This window comes from Rosa chinensis, chromosome 5 (genome assembly GCF_002994745.2).
Source record: "Rosa chinensis cultivar Old Blush chromosome 5, RchiOBHm-V2, whole genome shotgun sequence".
Classification (NCBI taxonomy): Eukaryota; Viridiplantae; Streptophyta; class Magnoliopsida; order Rosales; family Rosaceae; genus Rosa; species Rosa chinensis.
In genome coordinates, this window is record NC_037092.1 from 57,922,211 (window position 1) to 57,940,391 (window position 18,181).

The 18,181-nt window shown below is 39.2% G+C and overlaps 1 protein-coding gene across 1 annotated transcript; it reads left to right on the forward strand.

Annotated features, from left to right (window-relative positions):
• Positions 1–9,497: 9,497 nt before the first annotated feature.
• On the forward strand, positions 9,498–16,883 carry LOC112201711 (pleiotropic drug resistance protein 2). The gene is made up of 20 exons (XM_024342621.2): positions 9,498–10,106; positions 10,271–10,391; positions 10,485–10,573; positions 10,790–10,874; positions 10,983–11,273; positions 11,363–11,453; positions 11,601–12,501; positions 12,627–12,787; positions 12,876–12,979; positions 13,105–13,267; positions 13,360–13,431; positions 13,559–13,686; positions 13,888–14,220; positions 14,305–14,595; positions 14,685–14,768; positions 14,949–15,082; positions 15,168–15,395; positions 15,587–15,758; positions 15,870–16,124; positions 16,387–16,883. Exons 1-20 carry the CDS (start codon positions 9,745–9,747, stop codon positions 16,657–16,659), a joined length of 4,338 nt encoding a protein of 1,445 aa, XP_024198389.1. The 5' UTR covers positions 9,498–9,744; the 3' UTR covers positions 16,660–16,883.
• Positions 16,884–18,181: the final 1,298 nt, after the last annotated feature.

Sequence of the window (18,181 nt, forward strand, 5' to 3'; positions counted from 1 at the left end):
AAATTTCTACTCCAATGGATATATTATTTTTAAATATTATTTTATTAATTTGCAGAATTTTTATAACAAAAAAAATCGCTTTTCTTCTTTCTTCTCTATCTCTCCTCTATCGTGGTTAGCTCTACTTCTTCCCTGTTTGGAAAACCATTCCACCAAAACCCTCATCTCCAATCCTCTCTTCCATCATGAGAGAGATTTCCTGCAGCCCAAGGCAAAACAAAAAGAAATTGATCATTATCCTCTCAGATGACCTACTCCTTAGTTGAACCAGACTTTGTGGCTCACTTTCTCATCCGAATTAGGAAGAGACATGCATCTAAGCCTGGGCATTTTAACTTGGAAACCCGAAAACCCGGATCGGACCGGTCCGGACAGTCGGGTTCGGGCCAGGCTTTGGAGAGAAAAAAAAATGCAGAAATTTAAGGCTCTGATCGTTTAAGAATAAAACGAGCCGGTCCCGGGCCTGAGAGTATACCATTGTGAAAGCCCGAATATAAAAGCCCGAATATGTTATATATGTCATTATGCCACATGTCTTTCTATTATAGGCTGTACATACAAGCCTAAAGTCTTAGTAGATCATCCAAAGTCTTCAACTCTTCATCAATCTACTTTTCTAATCCATAGTTGACCACTTGACCCCATTTTTCTCTAACTCAAATTCTCTCTATTCTTCGAAGAACAAGAAAGAAGAACCCTAAATTTCTCTAACCCCAAATTTCCAATCCCAGCCTAAATCCCATTAGACCCACCCTCTATTCCAAAATCCCAATCCACAGCATAATCAAGGATAGATGACTACCCACCTACTTCCATACCCATCCAGATTTCAATCAATTCGTCGAACCCAGCCTTCAATCCCTTTGTTGAACCCATATTTCAATCAGTTTATTGAACCTAGCCTTCAATCCCTCAGTCAAATCTAGATTGCAATCAATTTGTTGAACCCAGCCTTCAATCCCTCCGTCAAACCCAGGTTCCAATCAATTCGTCAAACCCATTCTTCAATCCCGTTGAATGCCTTCCTTGACTTCATCAAATATCTGATTTCCCAATCCTATCCTTAACCCCAAGCCTCTTTTTCGAAGAACGAAACCTCAGAACCCTAATTCCTAAATGGAAAACACAGCTTCGGTTTGTGGGAGTGAGATGGTGGTTGGTTCCCGTCATTCCAGTCAGTTTAAAGGGTTTGAATTTAAACTATGTGACTTTGAAGAAACTTTGAAGATTGGATGCTATTTTCTTCGTTTTGTAGTTAGTTTGTGATTTGTATGATGCGTTAGGCTGTGCTTTAAACCCAAAAAATCAGATCATGATGAAAAATTGTGGAGAACATGAAGCTAAGCCAAACTAAACTTTTGGGCCCGAAAAACTGGGAGGACCAACCGGTTCATTCAAGGTCCGGGCTTCTCGGTTCCTAAGACTGAAAAATGTGATTCAAGCCCGGCCCGTTCAATTCGGGCTCAGTCCCAGGCCTTGCAAATGTCACGTCGGGCTGGGACCATGCCCAGGCCTACATGCATCTGTGGTTTTCTCCCAAAACCAAAAAAAAAAAAACCATCTTTCTACTCCCTTAAAGCTTCAATCCATCCTTCAAAATCGAATCTCGGTGTTGCATTCCATCATGGCTTTGTATATGGACCCTTGACCAACATCAAGATTGGTTATGTTTGGATTTCTTCTACTCCTCTTTGTTTCTTCATCTGCTGAGATGTGGGTCAATAACCTGAGAAGATGCAAAACTGGAAAGAAAAAGAGAAAGAGAATGAAGCATTGTGGGGTCGGACAGGGGGGGGGGGGGGGGAGAAGGAAGAAAGATGACTTTGGCTCTGTTAAATTTGACAGCCCAAGTCAAAATGTAATTTGCATATCAGATATGACTTATGGGTTGAAGTAGTTTTACATGTCTTTTATTACTGTTGGAGGTCTCCACGTAGATTTGATCACTCCGTTAGAGATGCTCCAAGAGAATTTTTTTTTTGGGTCATTTTAAGGGATTTCTTGTGGGATCCACTTTTTTAAATCACATTTCGGCATCTCGACCTTCAGCCAAATTGATGATCGTTAAGGTACCAAATTATATCAAATCAATGGACAAACAAATCTATCCAATCTGAACTATTAATGTTTAGAAACATAAATCACGATTATACATACATACATAGGAAAGAACAAGAGAGGACCTCCTTAAATTTAAAATGTGAGTATGTTTTTATTTTTAACATGTAGTTTAATAATCTAAACCATTTATTCTCTTATTACATATACACATATGAATCCTACAAAAATTTAGCCAAATCATAAAATGTTTAACCATTTGATTAGCACAATGTTCTTTTTAATTTTAATATTTTATGTAACAGTCTACATTTGTTTATACAATTTTGAGTGATCAAATGATTATGGGTTTGGTTGATTTTTTATAGATACAATAGTTGCATAGAAATCTAAAGGATCGATGGTTGAAATCATTTGATTAGATCATATACTTGTGTAAAATAGTAAAAATCTTTAAATTCTTAAATTAAGGATATCCTCTCTTGATTAGCCCTGTGTGTGTGTTAAACTAAAGGGTTCATAGTATTAATATGACCATAAACATGGGTTAGAATAGTACATAAGAGACTACCTCATGATGATATTATGAGCATGAGTGGTACACCAAGCACGCAATTGTATTGTGGTACGATGAAACCAAACACTTCTGCAAAAGCTCCTAGAAGAGCTTTAGTTAGCGTAGACAAAACTAAAAACAAAATTAGACAACTACAAGCTTCTTTTCTTTAGGGTGGTCGGAGTTCTCAACATTGGAAGGAATAGTAACTTAAGGCAAACCACTAACAGCTAAGTTGAACCTATGTTTCTTGAGTGACAAGCTATCATCACCATCCCCCTTCCTCCGCACACTACTCACCGCCAGTATACTTAAGTGATCAAATAGTCACTGCTTGAGAAGGTCACGGTGTTAGAATCGGAAGTCCACCGTAGCCAAAGTCCACGAGAGAGTGGCCAGTACATGAGCATTGAATACCAGAGAAGGACATGCAGTTGGTGTCTTTCGAACCTAACTAGGGCTCGTTCCAGATTGCGCTGCATCGGGGCCATTATAGCCTGAACCGCTAAGGTAGCGGTCACCCAGCATAGGGCAGGCCCACATGAGTCAAAAGGCTGCAGTACGCAGTCACAACAGTGTTCGTGCAGATTTTCAAAACAGAAGTCAAGGTTCAGATCCAAATCGTCCTCCACCATAAAACTTCTGTGGAACCACAAGTTGCAGAAAGTCGATCACCACTCAAATACAGATCCAACCCGCAACAAATTCCACTGGGTCCTTTGTAATAATGTGGCCCAGCGCACTTCCAACCAGCTAATGGCCTAATGTTGGTGTCTGTGTGAAATGCCGGTGGTATTACCCCGAACAATGGCTCGTTTTTCAAGGTCAAATTTTTCTTTATGGTATATATATATATATATATATATATTTCACGTTACAATGGCTCGTTTTTCAAGGTCAAATTTTTCTTTATGGTATATATAAATATATATATATATATATATATATATATTTCACGTTACAATGGCTCGTTTTTCAAGGTCAAATTTTTCTTTTCCATATACTTAGTTTGTATCAAACTACACAACTCCAATAATCTCCACCGTGACGCATGATACATGATCTTTTCACTAACCAAATTAATATCTCCTTGATTGTCTCTTACAAGTCTACATTTGATGAAGAATTATCAAGATTTTTCTCGAGTCTAGCTCGCTTTACCTAGTCTTCAAGTCACTCTACTACACCGATCCTTCTCTCAATGAGTTTAGGACCCGCTCCCACTTAGGTAGCAATTTTTCTTGAAGTGGTTATTGCATCCTTTAGATGTCACATTGACCGTCTAGATTCTTGGTAGGAATCTGGGTGGCCCCTACTTTGACATTGACCGTCTACATTACTAATGTTCTCTTTGCTTAAAGCTCCTCTATAACAACAAAATGTATAGGGTTTTATCTCAAAAACCTTTGTGCTGTTAGAAATAAATCACCCACTCATCTTATGTTATTGTGTCTTGGACGTGAGATTTACTTTTTCATATCCATATATGGTAGCCAACAATGATCTTGTTTCTAATAAGAAAGAGGCTTGAAAATGACTTTGCTTTCCCTTTCCCATGTTCAGTAAGCATTGCGAAAATAATACTTGGCCACAAATTGAAAGGATATTTGCTTTTCTTTCCATTTGGAATTGCTTATCCTATCCAAATCAGGAATTAATTTCATCTTAACATTCAATTGTCAATAAATCTGATACTTAATTGAGACCCTAAGCATGGTATTTGGTACTATGATTGTTTCTTCAAATGAACGCTGACTTATTAGGAGGCTTCAAACCATGAAAACTCAACCTTCAAAGTGTTTTGATTATCAAAGGACGGAAAGATTCGAACATTTAATTATTTTTTATCGGATAAAAGAAATTCTTTTGACTAAACTACAGTTTCATTCGTCTTGTAATTACATTTGTAAGTAATAATTAGATATATTAGGTGGTTAAAAGAGGCAAAGAAAAACCAAAACCAATCCAATAATGTCGGATGAATTTTCTATTGCTGAGTGGAAATCCCACACTCATGGAATTCCACGTTGAAAGTAACGGTTTTTAAAACACATCTAGAAGACTTGATTTGTTCCCACGTGGTTCATTGAACCTCATTTGGCTAACGTTAGGCGGCTTATTTTATTTCTTTTATTCTTTTTTTTTTTTTTTCCAAACAAAATTCTCTTTGGAGGCCACCAACATACTGAAATTACCTACCCTTTTCCTTTGGCAGATTTTTCCCAGGCTAATGCACAGTCTGTAGTCTTTTGAAGACCAACCTTTTGCTTTTAATTTCTCTGCTGTCAGCAGACCATTCTCTCAGTTAAGGTTTTAAAGCAACATTCTCTATAATTTTTGTATTACAGAAAAGTAAAAATTAAAATTTTTCATAATTTTTATTCTCAAACTCCAACAACTTTAAAATATGAAGAAGTTGGTATTAGAGTTGCTCTTAATAACAAGTTTACATATCAAAAATCAATGTTTTCAAAGGTGAAAACGTAAGATTAGTAATTTTAATTGAGTGTGTCAAGATACAATTAAGTCGAAAAAGAAAAGAAAAAATTTAGTGCCCTTTTAAAGTCTAAATTTACGTGACTCTGAAAAATGATCACCCTTTGATTGGATGGAAGACTTGGTGTCTAAGTGTACCATCAATGAATGGGAACCTAGCTTTGGGATGATTATCCTAATTGGGTCATGGGTATTTACAGCTAGCTATTTTTGTACAGCCCACAGCGACCATCTAGAAGAGCTCAATTGTGCGACCATAATTGAGACAGTTCACAGATATTTTGTTGTGCTATCAATTAGTTGGGTGGTTACGTCATCCCTTGGAAAATTACGTTGTTAGTCTTCATGTGATACGTATTATCACATGTCACATATCCCATTCCGTTTTTATTTGAAACTTAATTATTATAGTACCGTAAGACTCTTCTCATGTCAACACTGATAGAGAAGGTTCCACAGTTCCACTATGGCTGGCTGCCCTTTTTTTTTCTTCTGAAATACTAGCCTTCGTTGGAAGAAGGTTTTCCCATAGATTGAGACGACAAACTTCATATTCTGCGTCAACGGTTCCTTCCTTCAATGTTGCTCAATGCTTTGGGAAGCTTATATTTACCGGTCACCTCTGTTGAGAATATATACATCCCACATGGGAAAAATGGGACCTTGCGTATGGGTTTATAAGGGTTTGGGCCACTCCATCCATTGCCAATTGGTTTTGGATGTGAACCCCAGATTACTTTATCATGGTATCAGAGCGGGTTACCCACGTGTGCATGCCAAACGGCCACACGGGCTCCATGTCACCCAAAAAGTTGTCCACGTGTATGGCTTGAAAATTCGCCACACGTGCGGGGGCGTGTTGAGAATATATACATCCCACATGGGAAAAATGGGACCTTGCGTATGGGTTTATAAGGGTTTGGGCCACTCCATCCATTGCCAATTGGTTTTGGATGTGAACCCCAGATTACTTTATCAACCTCGTGGTAGATTTTTTTTGTAATGTTACCAGTTTTGGTAATAAAGTTATCGGTCTAAAAAAAAAAAAAAACGTAGCTCAATCCAATATAGCACAATTGACAATTATAAAATTTAAATCAAGTTGTATCATTTGGTCTAGTAGCATTAATCTCTTATTTGTAAGTAAGAGGTTGTGAGTTTGACCCACGAAAGATAAGTTAAATAATTTAATTTTTTGTTGTCGAAAGAGAGGCTGGTACGGCTGCCACTCAAGCCTTGATTAATAAAACTGCAGAATACAAGAGGGTGACATACAGCCTAAACCCAAAATTACAATAAGCATCAAGTGAACATCCTGAAATAATACCAGGAGTTTCCACTAAATTTATGTATTCTAACATGCAACAATTAGCAAAAAGTGCTCGACTGGTTACTCCTTAAAAAAAAAAAAAATAACATAGTGGTGACATACCAGAAATATAATTTTATCACGAAGAAGCATAATTACAAATAGCACAGGTTTTCTACTATGTTGTCGCATGAAAACAAATCCGCCCTCCGTTTCATACCTGCCATTAGAAGGTTGCGTCCATTTGATCAAGCAAACAGCTCTTCATCTCACTAGACCATACAAGGCACACTAAGTATACATACCGGGACAAAACTCACGTCGCCCTACCAAAAAGTGGTAGGGATTTATTGCTGACATAGAGCCACGTCTTACGAAAAGTTAAAAATAATAAAACAAAAAAGAAAAGTAAAATGGGTCTAGGGCCAGAGCCCAGACCCAAGACCCAACAGGCCTAAGTCTAATTAGCATGTTGCAGAAACCACGACGCTCATCCACCAAGCCTCCCTTACTATCCCGCCACCGGCATCAACGCCAGCGCCACCTACTTCCTGCCATCTAGCCCCACTGCCCCTTCTCATTCTGGAATCAAACCACCAAGACTAGATCGGATCTAAATGATCTGATCTGAACCCTGCGGAACTCAACGGTGCCACTGCCCCGTCATCATCATCAAGTGATCTCCGATTTGGTGACACCATCTCGAAACACCCACCAAGCCATCCACGCTCCTCCCTAGGGCTAAGCGACCCCGGCCCAGCCTTCCACTATCAACTCTCCGCTGCCTATTGCCTTGAAATCTACAAGCGCCCTGGACGCCATCACCCTGTAGCCTGCTTTTCGACTGAACTGTCCATCATTGGACACAAGGTCTCTTTTGGCCCATCCGCCGCCGCCGCATGGGTGTGCCGTCGAATTGAGCATATAGTCTTGCTGGTAGACTTGTTGCGCCTCTTAGGTCCTTTGGAAAAAGTTGGTTGAATCTGCACTAATTTTTATTTCATGTAATTTGAGTTTGTTGATGTAATATAAAAAAAAAATAAAAAATAAGTTTAGACTGTGTTTAGATTAAGTATTTGGCACTTTGATTGAGTTTTTAAAAGATATATCATAACATAAATTAACAATTTCGATAAAAGTTCTCGACCAAAGTGAGGAAGGTTTCTATGTGTAACAATTTATTATAGACTTATAGCAACATGCTAAAGTTGGAATGATTTATGAGTACAATAAAAAAGTTTTTATTTTATCTAAACCCAATTTGATCTGAACCCAGTGAATCTCAGTGATGCCACCGCCCGATCATCACCATCAGGCAATCTCTGATTCGGCGACACCATCTCGAAACACCCACAGGCTGTCCGCACTCCACCCTAGGGCTAAGCGACCCCAACCCTACCTTCCGGCCATCAACCCTTTGTTGCTTGTTGCCGTAAAATCCTCTAAGCGCCCTAGACCCCATCACCTTGCAGCTTACTCTTCGATTGGACCATTCATCACCATATACAAAGTCCCTTCTAGCCCGTCTGCCAAGGTGTACCGTCTTATCGGGCATACACTCTTGTCAAAAGACCTGTCACGCCTCCTAGGGTCTCTTGAGAAAAATTGGTGAATCAACACTAATTTTTATTTTATGTAATTTGAATTTGTTGATGTAATAATAATAATAAAAAAAAATCCTTTGAATAATTCGCATCCATTTATCTTATAGCTTCAAGAGTTAAAACCTTATTAGTTCCTTCAACATATATTATTTCCATATGCAAGAATCTAAACATTTACAAGATTAACAGACTAGCGACGCTCTCCTCTCCTAGGATTTTGTCAAGTGCAGAGAGGACTTTAGTCAAGGGTTCGACGGTCTTCTAGCCTAGGCACGGTATTCTGGCGCTCGTGACCTGTGGATATTGAGTTTCGGTTTTGTACCAGCTGTTTTCTCGGTGCTCTTGGTGATCGGAATTTAGGTGGAGGTTTCCTGATTCTGATCGGTAGATGATCGGCGTTGTAGAATAAGCTAGCAACGTCCGGTCGTTGGGGAGGAGCCCGACACAGCATATCGGGTCTTTGGTGGTTCCGGCTTGGACGGGGCTTGATTATGGTGGTCTCGATTGTGGGCAGATCTAGAACTGGGCGGCGAATGATGTTGTGGAAAAGGACGCCCGCCGGAAGTCCTGACGGTGGCGACGGCATGGCAGGAGACGGCCTATCTTCCTGCTAGGGTTGTTTGTGTGTGTGTTTGGGCCTTTGGGCCTAGACTCACATATGGGCTACTTGAGCCTAATCCATGGGCTTTCCAGGAGGGTGTATTGCCACCCTCACTTATTACTTAGTGGATTGGGATGGCCTGGCCTGGGCTAAGAATTGGACCTTTTTAGGCTCAGGTCAATTTACGGTCTGCAAGTGCCTATCTGTTCATATCAGGGCTTCTATTGGAGTTGGTAAATATCTTGAATGGTAGGTGCACCCCAAGCTGCTTATGGACAAGGAGTTGCTTCTATTTGTTTGCTAGGAAGTGACATTCTGTTGGTACCGCAATATCGTGATTGGCTAATGGGAGGTTAGAAGATGATTTTGCCCTAAAAAACACGGAGTTGTTATTTGTACTATAAGCTCGTTGCTATAACGAGCTCAAAACAGATCTGTAATGAGTTTGCATTTGCTTGATAGAGTTCGGGATTTGTCTGTTTCCTATTTAAGTGCATGTTAGACTCTACCCCTTTACTTATGGCTATTGAATATAATGAAATCAATACCCTTTAAAAAAAAAAAAAACATTAGACTGGAAGGTTAAGTAATTGACACTTTAATCGAGTTTTCTGATATCATAAATTAATAATTTCGATAAAAGTTTTCGATCAGTGAGAAAGTTGCGCAAACAATTTATTATAGACTTAGAGCAAACGTGCTAAAGTTGGAATGATTTATGAGTATAATAATAAAATAAAAACCTTTATATTTTATCCTATTCGAGTCCATAAAATCTCCTTAACCAAAAAAGACCAAGTCCCACTTATTTGACCGAAGACTATCTCCTGCAGAGAAGAAGCTTTTTCTGTATGTATTCAATTTAAAAAATAAAAACCAAACCGATCCCCGCTTTCTGACCTGCCCTTCTTTTCATTTCTCTATATAATCCACACCCAAAACTCCTCACAAACAACAAACACGTCTCTTCCTCTTTCTTTCATATTCACGGTCTGAACAACTTTCAGACCACAAAACCTGATCACTTTCGTTTCCGGCAACTAGCTGTTGAGGTTTGATCATCACTTTCCCATTTTGGGTTGCACCAACTTCAGTGAGTTGATTTGCTTCCCGCCAAAAAATGGCGGCGGCAATGGCGGGAGAAGACTTAATGAGGCAGTCGAGCAGCCGGAGGAGCTGGCGGTCGACGAGTGTCCGAGAAATGTGGAACGCGCCGGACGTGTTCCAGCGGAGCGTCCGGCAGCCGGTGCTGGACGAGGAGGAGGAGCTCAAGTGGGCCGCCATAGAGCGGTTGCCGACTTATGATAGGATGAGGAGAGGCATGTTGAGGAATGTGATGAGCAATGGAAGGGTTGTGGCTGAAGAAGTTGACGTTGCGCATCTTGGGGATCAAGATAAGAAGCAGTTGATGGAAAGCATACTTAAGGTTATTGAGGAGGACAACGAGAAGTTCTTGAAGAAGCTCAGGGCCAGAAATGACAGGTTTATTTCTCTTTCCCATGATTCGGAATCTAAGGTTGCTTTGAATCTGAATGTTCTTAGTTTGTTAGCTTATTAGTTCAGAGATGTATTTTGCTTGGCTTTATTGCCAGCCAAGTTGTGATTTATATGTTTGCCTAAATTTTGTTTTATGACTTGGGGAACAGGGTTGGTATTGATATTCCTAAAGTTGAGGTTAGATTCCAGAATTTATCAATTGAGGGAGATGCGTTTGTAGGCACCAGAGCACTTCCGACTCTGTGGAATTCCACCTTGAACGCATTAGAGGTATTATTGCAAAAACATTTCCCAGTAGAAAAGTTTAATTCTTTGTGCGTTCTGTGAATCTATAGATCTCTAAACTACTGTTTATGTGATTAGGGAATACTGGGACTTGTTGGACTTTCACCATCGAAGAAAAGAGTTGTTAAGATACTACAAGATGTTAGTGGTATTATCAAACCAGCAAGGTATGCGCATGAATTTGGCAGATCTAAATCTCTTGGCTGCACTTGTACTGTTATATGAATAAACTTCACATATTAGTTTGTTAAAAAAATCTCAAATAATGATTGACATAAAGTTGCAGAGCTAGTCGGTTTACATATCCTAAAAAAAGTACTTTGATGTTACATGGTTTAGTTTCTGAGCTCCATCCATGAGCTTGTTGTTTTGTTTGTTTTCAGGATGACACTTCTTCTTGGGCCTCCGGGATCAGGAAAAACAACATTGCTAAAAGCAGTTTCTGGCAAACTAGATAGGGATCTTAGGGTAATTTGTCGTTCTCTCTGTCTCAGCTTTTGTCAGTTTATGTAACCTATGTGATTTGCCTACAAGTCTTGTTTTGCATCTGTATTAACAACTTGTCCTCCTAACCAGGTAAATGGGAAAGTGACTTACTGCGGCCATGAATTTAATGAATTTGTACCTCAGAGAACCTCTGCTTATATTAGCCAGCATGATCTTCATTATGGTGAGATGACAGTTCGTGAAACCTTTGATTTCTCCGGACGTTGCCTAGGAGTTGGAACAAGGTATGATATACTAGCAGAGTTGTCTAGACGGGAGAAAGATGCAGGTATCAAACCAGATCCTGCGATTGATGCATACATGAAAGCCACATCTGTGGCGGGCCAGGAAGCAAGTTTGATCACAGATTATGTCCTCAAGGTCTGTTGATTCAAACATAAGACTTCATTGTTTATTACTCTGGTGTATATTGTACAAGCTAACCTGATTGTATCTGATTCTTTTAACAGATACTTGGATTAGACATCTGTGCTGATATTATGGTGGGTGATGACATGAGAAGGGGAATATCCGGTGGACAAAAGAAGCGTGTCACGACTGGTATGTGACTTGTTCCATGATGATTATGCTTTCTTATCTTTCGCTGAATACATATTGACCATTTTTTGCTTGCATGGAAATTGTGGAATGATAACTAATGTCAAATATATTTCCAGTAATAACTTGAGGGGGTTTCACTGAATGCAGGAGAAATGTTGGTTGGACCAGCAAAAGCATTTTTCATGGATGAAATATCAACAGGGTTGGACAGTTCCACAACCTTTCAGATTATCAAATACATGAGACAGATGGTTCACATCATGGATGTGTCAATGGTCATCTCTCTCTTGCAGCCTGCACCTGAGACGTACGATCTTTTTGATGATATTATCCTTCTTTCCGAGGGTCAGATTGTTTATCAAGGCCCACGTGAGAATGTCCTCGAGTTCTTTGAATATATGGGATTCAAATGCCCTGACAGAAAAGGTGTTGCAGACTTCTTGCAAGAAGTGACCTCAAGGAAGGACCAGGAACAATACTGGTGTAAGAAGAACCAACCTTACAGATTAGTCACAGTATCTGATTTTGCTCGGGCATTCAGCTCCTTCCATGTTGGCCAACGGCTTGGGGAAGAACTAAGAGTTCCTTATGATAAAAGACATGCCCATCCTGCTGCTTTGGTCAAGGAAAAGTATGGAATATCCAATAAGGAGCTCTTCAAGGCATGCTTTGCAAGGGAATGGCTCCTAATGAAGCGGAACTCTTTTGTGTACATATTCAAAACTACACAGATTGCCATCATGGCTACAATTGCTTTGACCGTATTCTTAAGAACAGAAATGAAACCTGGGGATCTAAATGGTTCAGCAAAGTATTGGGGGGCAATGTTTTTCAGTCTCATTAACGTCATGTTTAATGGAGTGGCAGAGCTTGCAATGACAGTTTTCCGGCTTCCAGTGTTCTTTAAACAGAGGGATGCCTTGTTCTATCCAGCGTGGGCTTTTGCCTTGCCCATTTGGGTGACCAGAATTCCTGTTTCAGTGTTGGAATCTGTGATATGGATCATTTTTACCTATTACACCATAGGATTTGCACCTGATCCTAGTAGGTGAGTGTTACTCTATTACTACTTTACTAGTATCATTTGCAGATGTTTTATATATGGCTAGATGTGAGGTTTAAAATTAAAAATAGTGGTTGTTTTTCTGTCTGACGTATGTTCAATATGTTCAGGTTCTTCAAACAGTTACTGGCTTTCATTGGTATAAGTCAGATGGCACTCTCCCTCTTCCGTTTCATTGCAGCGCTTGGAAGATCAGATGTGGTTGCTAACACAATTGGTTCATTTACACTGCTATTGGTATTTATCCTAGGAGGTTATATTGTTGCTAAAGGTCAGTCTCCTTTTCTATTCAATGCTTGTATCAATTAGAATGCTATAATTTTTCAAATTGTTTAAACTATTCTCATCTTCTTGTGCAGATGACATCCAGTCATGGATGATTTGGGGCTACTATGTCTCACCTATGATGTATGGACAAAATGCAATTGCTATTAATGAATTTCTTGATAAAAGATGGGGCGGCGTAAGTCATCTTAAATCTCCGTTGATTTCATCCTATACATTACTAATAACAATTTAAGGTTCAATCTTCCATGATCTGGCTCAAGTTCTCAAGTTTAACAACAACTTTTTTTCTCCTTGGAACAGCCTGCCCCTAACTCCTCCACTCAGCCTACTCTCGGAAAAGCCCTTCTCAGAGAAAGAGGCTTGTACACTGAAGAATATTGGTATTGGATTTGTGTTGGAGCGCTTTTTGGGTTTTCTTTTCTTTTCAATGGGCTGTTCATAGCAGCACTCACCTACTTGAACCGTAAGTAAAAAAAAATTCATTTCATCATTTATCTTTTGTTATGATAATGGATTCAAGTGTTGACTATTTGTTCTATGTGTAACCCATTTTAGCCCTTGGCGACAACAAAGGGCTGATTGTGGAGGATGATTCTGAAACCAAGAGGAGGCCACAATTGACAGAAGGTTGGAATACTATATATCTTGTGTATAACTTGACATGGATCCATTTACTGGAAAGGATTCTTTTTGTATTTATAAATTATGAATTACCCCACAAATATAACCATGGCTACTTGCAAATTTCCTTCAGGTATTGATATGCAAGTGAGAACTGCAGAAGGAACTTCAAATGGACAAGCCAAGCGAGGAATGGTGTTGCCCTTCCAGCCCCTTTCACTCGCTTTCAGCCATGTGAACTACTATGTGGATATGCCTGCGGTAAGTCAGACTTATATCTCCACAAAGATTTCAATTTCTGGAAATCAGTGTGATAACTTGTATCGAAAGAGAAACAGAACTAAAAAGTTTAAAGGCTTCAAATTTGAGTTTAATAAATGCATCTTCAACATCAACTTTAGCAGCGACTCAAAATTGGCATTCTTGTATCTATTACTAGTAACAAATTTGCTTCATTATCAGGAGATGAAGACCCAAGGTATTGAAGAGAACCGACTGCAACTACTAAGAGATGTTAATGGGGCATTCAGGCCAGGAGTTCTCACTGCATTAGTTGGTGTTAGCGGTGCTGGAAAAACTACTTTGATGGATGTCTTGGCTGGAAGAAAGACTGGTGGATATATAGAAGGAAGTATTAGTATCTCAGGTTATCCAAAAAACCAAGCCACATTTGCTCGGGTTAGCGGTTATTGTGAACAGAACGACATTCATTCACCATATGTTACTGTTTATGAATCTCTGCTATACTCTGCCTGGCTACGTCTTTCTAAGGATGTCAACAAAAGCAAACGAAAGGTATATCATTTGGTGAACCATTAATTATTGTGATGGACTTGGTGGAGATTGCTACGTAGTTGACTCTGATTTTGTTGGCTATAGATGTTTGTTGATGAAGTTATGGACTTGGTGGAGCTTAACCCCTTGAGGAATGCTTTAGTTGGACTTCCAGGAGTTGATGGACTTTCAACTGAACAAAGAAAGAGGCTGACCATTGCTGTAGAATTGGTTGCAAATCCTTCCATTATCTTTATGGATGAGCCAACATCAGGGCTTGATGCTAGAGCAGCTGCCATTGTTATGCGTACTGTAAGAAACACCGTCGATACTGGACGAACTGTTGTCTGCACCATTCACCAACCTAGCATTGACATTTTTGAAGCTTTTGATGAGGTATTTTCATTTCTTAAGATATGTCAATCTCTAATATTGTTCACTATGTCATGTGCTATAGTTCACTTTGATTTTGTTATCCGTTGCAGCTTTTCTTAATGAAAAGAGGAGGACAAGTGATTTATGCTGGACCTCTTGGTGATCGGTCTCACAAACTTGTTGAATATTTTGAGGTAATTAACTTTATACATGCTTTACCTTTAGTGTTCAGTTCAATCCTAGTTCTTGACCATTATATTGTTGCTGCATTCTCGATAGTTTGGATGCCTCTTTATAATGATTGAATTGCTCTGAATGAAATTATAATGATTTGGAGCGAAGGAAATAGTTACTATATCAAAAACCTCTTGCAGGCCATTCCAGGAGTTCCCAAGATAAAAGACGGCTACAACCCTGCTACATGGATGTTAGAGGTCAGCTCTGCTGCAGTTGAGGCTCAAAATAACGTTGATTTTGCCGAAATATATGCGAACTCTGAGCTGTATAGGTATGTGCAGTGTATAAGTGTATTCTTTTCATTTTTATTTGTCCAAATCTCATATTAATTCTTAATTTTGTGGTCACTTGTCCAGGAGCGTTCAAGAGCTTATCAAGGAATTGAGCGCACCACTTCCAGGCTCCAAGGACCTTTACTTCCCCACCCAATACTCACAAAGCTTCCCAACTCAATGCAAGGCTTGCTTTTGGAAACAACACTGGTCATACTGGAGGAATTCGCAGTACAATGCCATCAGGTTTTTCAACACAATAATGATCGGCGTACTCTTTGGTATCATCTTCTGGAAGAAAGGAAACGTGTTGTAAGTTTAAGAACTTCAACTTATTATAATGCTCCATTTGTCAATTTCTTTTTTTGTGTTCTTTTAATATGCGACCCAGTTACAAATTTTCTCCAATTTGGGTTTAGACCTCCATAAAATTGTAGAGGATCCCACTCCTTTTTCTGTACATGTTGTCTCCTAGAGTTCTCACACATATGATTTGTCGACAGAGATAAACAACAAGATATTATTAACCTTCTGGGAGCAACCTATTCTGCTGTTCTTTTCCTTGGAGCGGGAAATGCTTCTGCTGTGCAATCTGTGGTTGCGATTGAGAGAACAGTTTTCTACCGAGAAAGAGCAGCAGGAATGTATTCAGAGTTGCCTTATGCATTTGCACAGGTAAGATATTCGAACAGAGACTCACTTTTGTATTCGTTTTTGCCAAACACCAAATTATACGTTCTGCTCTGTTATTTATTTATTAACTTTTTATGAACTATTGTGATGTAGGTGGCCATTGAGACGATTTATGTTGCTATACAAACATTCATTTATTCCCTTCTTCTATTTACCATGATCGGTTATGAATTTAAAGTTGAGAAATTTTTGTATTTCTACTACTTTATATTCATGTGTTTTACATACATGTCAATGTATGGAATGATGGTGGTTGCCTTAACTCCCGGCCATCAAATCGCTGCAATTGTCATGTCCTTCTTCATGAGTTTCTGGAATTTGTTCTCCGGTTTCCTCCTCGCTAGACCGGTATGTTTTAATTTCTTTTCTCTCTCTTTTTTTTAATTATTTTCATTGTCCTTACTCATACCCAGGAATGTTGAAGATATGTGATTTTCGAATATACCAAATTAGGTGGCATTCTTTATAATTTAAATAGATTTCTAGAAATATGAATATGTTCAAAAAAAGTTTGCTAATGTAGGAGTTTCTCTTATGCATGAAAGTCTAGGCGTTCAATTGGTAAACCAGGTAAAATTGAGTATGACAATATTCATTCTTAAATTTGCAGCTACTCCCGATCTGGTGGAGGTGGTACTACTGGGGTTCTCCAATTGCTTGGACAATTTACGGTGTCCAATCATCTCAATTCGGTGACCGGAAGGATAAGTTTGTCGAACTTTCTGATGGAAGCATAGAAAGATTAGATCTATTCCTTAAAAGGGTTTGGGGTTATGACCACGACTTCCTCATACCAGTTGTCGTTGCTCATGTTGGTTGGGTCCTCCTCTTCTTCTTTGTCTTTGCTTATGGTATCAAGTACCTTAACTTCCAGAGGAGATGATCAAGCAACCTCATTGTGCATCCAATCAGCCTTTCCAGGGATGTCATAGCAGCAAGTCAGAGTGAAAAGAACTCTGATGATCATTCTTTTTGTCTTATTTGTATCATAATATATGTTGTAGTTTTGATTGGCTTGGGCAACTTCTTTCCCAGTTAACTTTTATGGTCATATTTATTCGTCAATATTTAATAAAAGAAGCCTTGGCAATGGCCTTGTTCTTTCTATTTTCTTAGCAACTATGAGAATAGATCTCATGCATTGATGTGTAAACAATGGCCAGCTATCTTATCATTGTGTGTTGGCATTCATAACTGAAGCAAAAACCAAAAGAACACGCTAATTATTTACCTCCACTGATCCTATGATATTCCTTTTTTTGAAACAAGAGAACGAACTTTCTTTTAGCCAGAACAGCCCAGAACCTCCACTCGCTTAGCTGAGGCTACATGTTGAACAGAATAAGCAAATGCTACAACGAACTGCCCTGTTGAGTTTCCAAGCACTTCTCCCCTTTGTCAGTTGAGGCAAAAAAGCTCCATCCACATTGAGCTTCCTTCTGCAGGCCTCCACCACTTTTTTCTCCTGCATCACCGGTCTGCTCTCAGATGCTCTAGCTTTCTGAAACTCCTCTAACCACGCCAGGAGCTCAGCATGATGTCTTGAGCAGTTTGAGTAGAATCAGACCACGATATTGCAGTTTCTCCATAACGCCCAAATAATCATCATTAACCTTTCAAACACATCTGCCTTGAGATTCAAGGCAGGCTTTAACATCCATTCCTTGAAGTTAATAGAGGTCAATAAACTGTTCTAAAGATTAAAGGGAGGTGCAGATAATATTTCCAAGGCAGAAAGACACTTATAAAACACGTGTGCTGAGTCCTCGAACCTATGAGTGCATAAAAGGCAATCTGTGTCACCAGTGTAGCCTTTAGTGAGCAATCCCTCCCTTGTGGCTAGGCAGTAAGTTGTCGCAAGCTCTCCATAAACAAATGTGAACTTTGCCTGGAACTTTGGCCCTCTAAATCTGTTTCCATAACTCCTTAAAAGGATCACCACTTGACGTAGAGGTTAGAACATTTTCATGCACCTTTTCTCTTGCAATTCAGTACACCGCTTTTACATTGTAAATTAAAACCTAATTTTCCCAAACCACAATTTATTGTTGCATTCCAATCGGAATTTTCTAATGACAATATAAGGAACCCAAATTCGGCCACACATGACAATTGGAGACCCAATTGGAAGATACCATGTTAAATAACAAGTATTGTTCCAACTTAATTACCCAATAGGTGTTGGGTTTTAACACTACTTATAAGTAATATTTTTTTTTGTCACTTTTTTAATGTGAGATATTTCATTTCCAACACCAACATCCATTCCTTGAAGTTAATACAGGGCGGTAAACTATTCTAAAGATTAAAAGAAGGTGTAGACAATATTTCCATTGCAGAATGACACTTAATTAGAAAACACGTGTGCTGAGTCCTTGAACCTATGAGTGCATAATAGGCAATCT

Bases quoted from the DNA above. Each gene is read 5' to 3' on its own strand.
- LOC112201711 (XM_024342621.2), top strand. From the start codon at position 9,745: ATGGCGGCGGCAATGGCGGGAGAAGACTTAATGAGGCAGTCGAGCAGC. The intron at 12,502-12,626 runs GTGAGTGTTACT...CAATATGTTCAG, and splicing joins TTTGCACCTGATCCTAGTAG to GTTCTTCAAACAGTTACTGG. The intron at 13,268-13,359 runs GTAAGTAAAAAA...AACCCATTTTAG, and splicing joins AGCACTCACCTACTTGAACC to CCCTTGGCGACAACAAAGGG.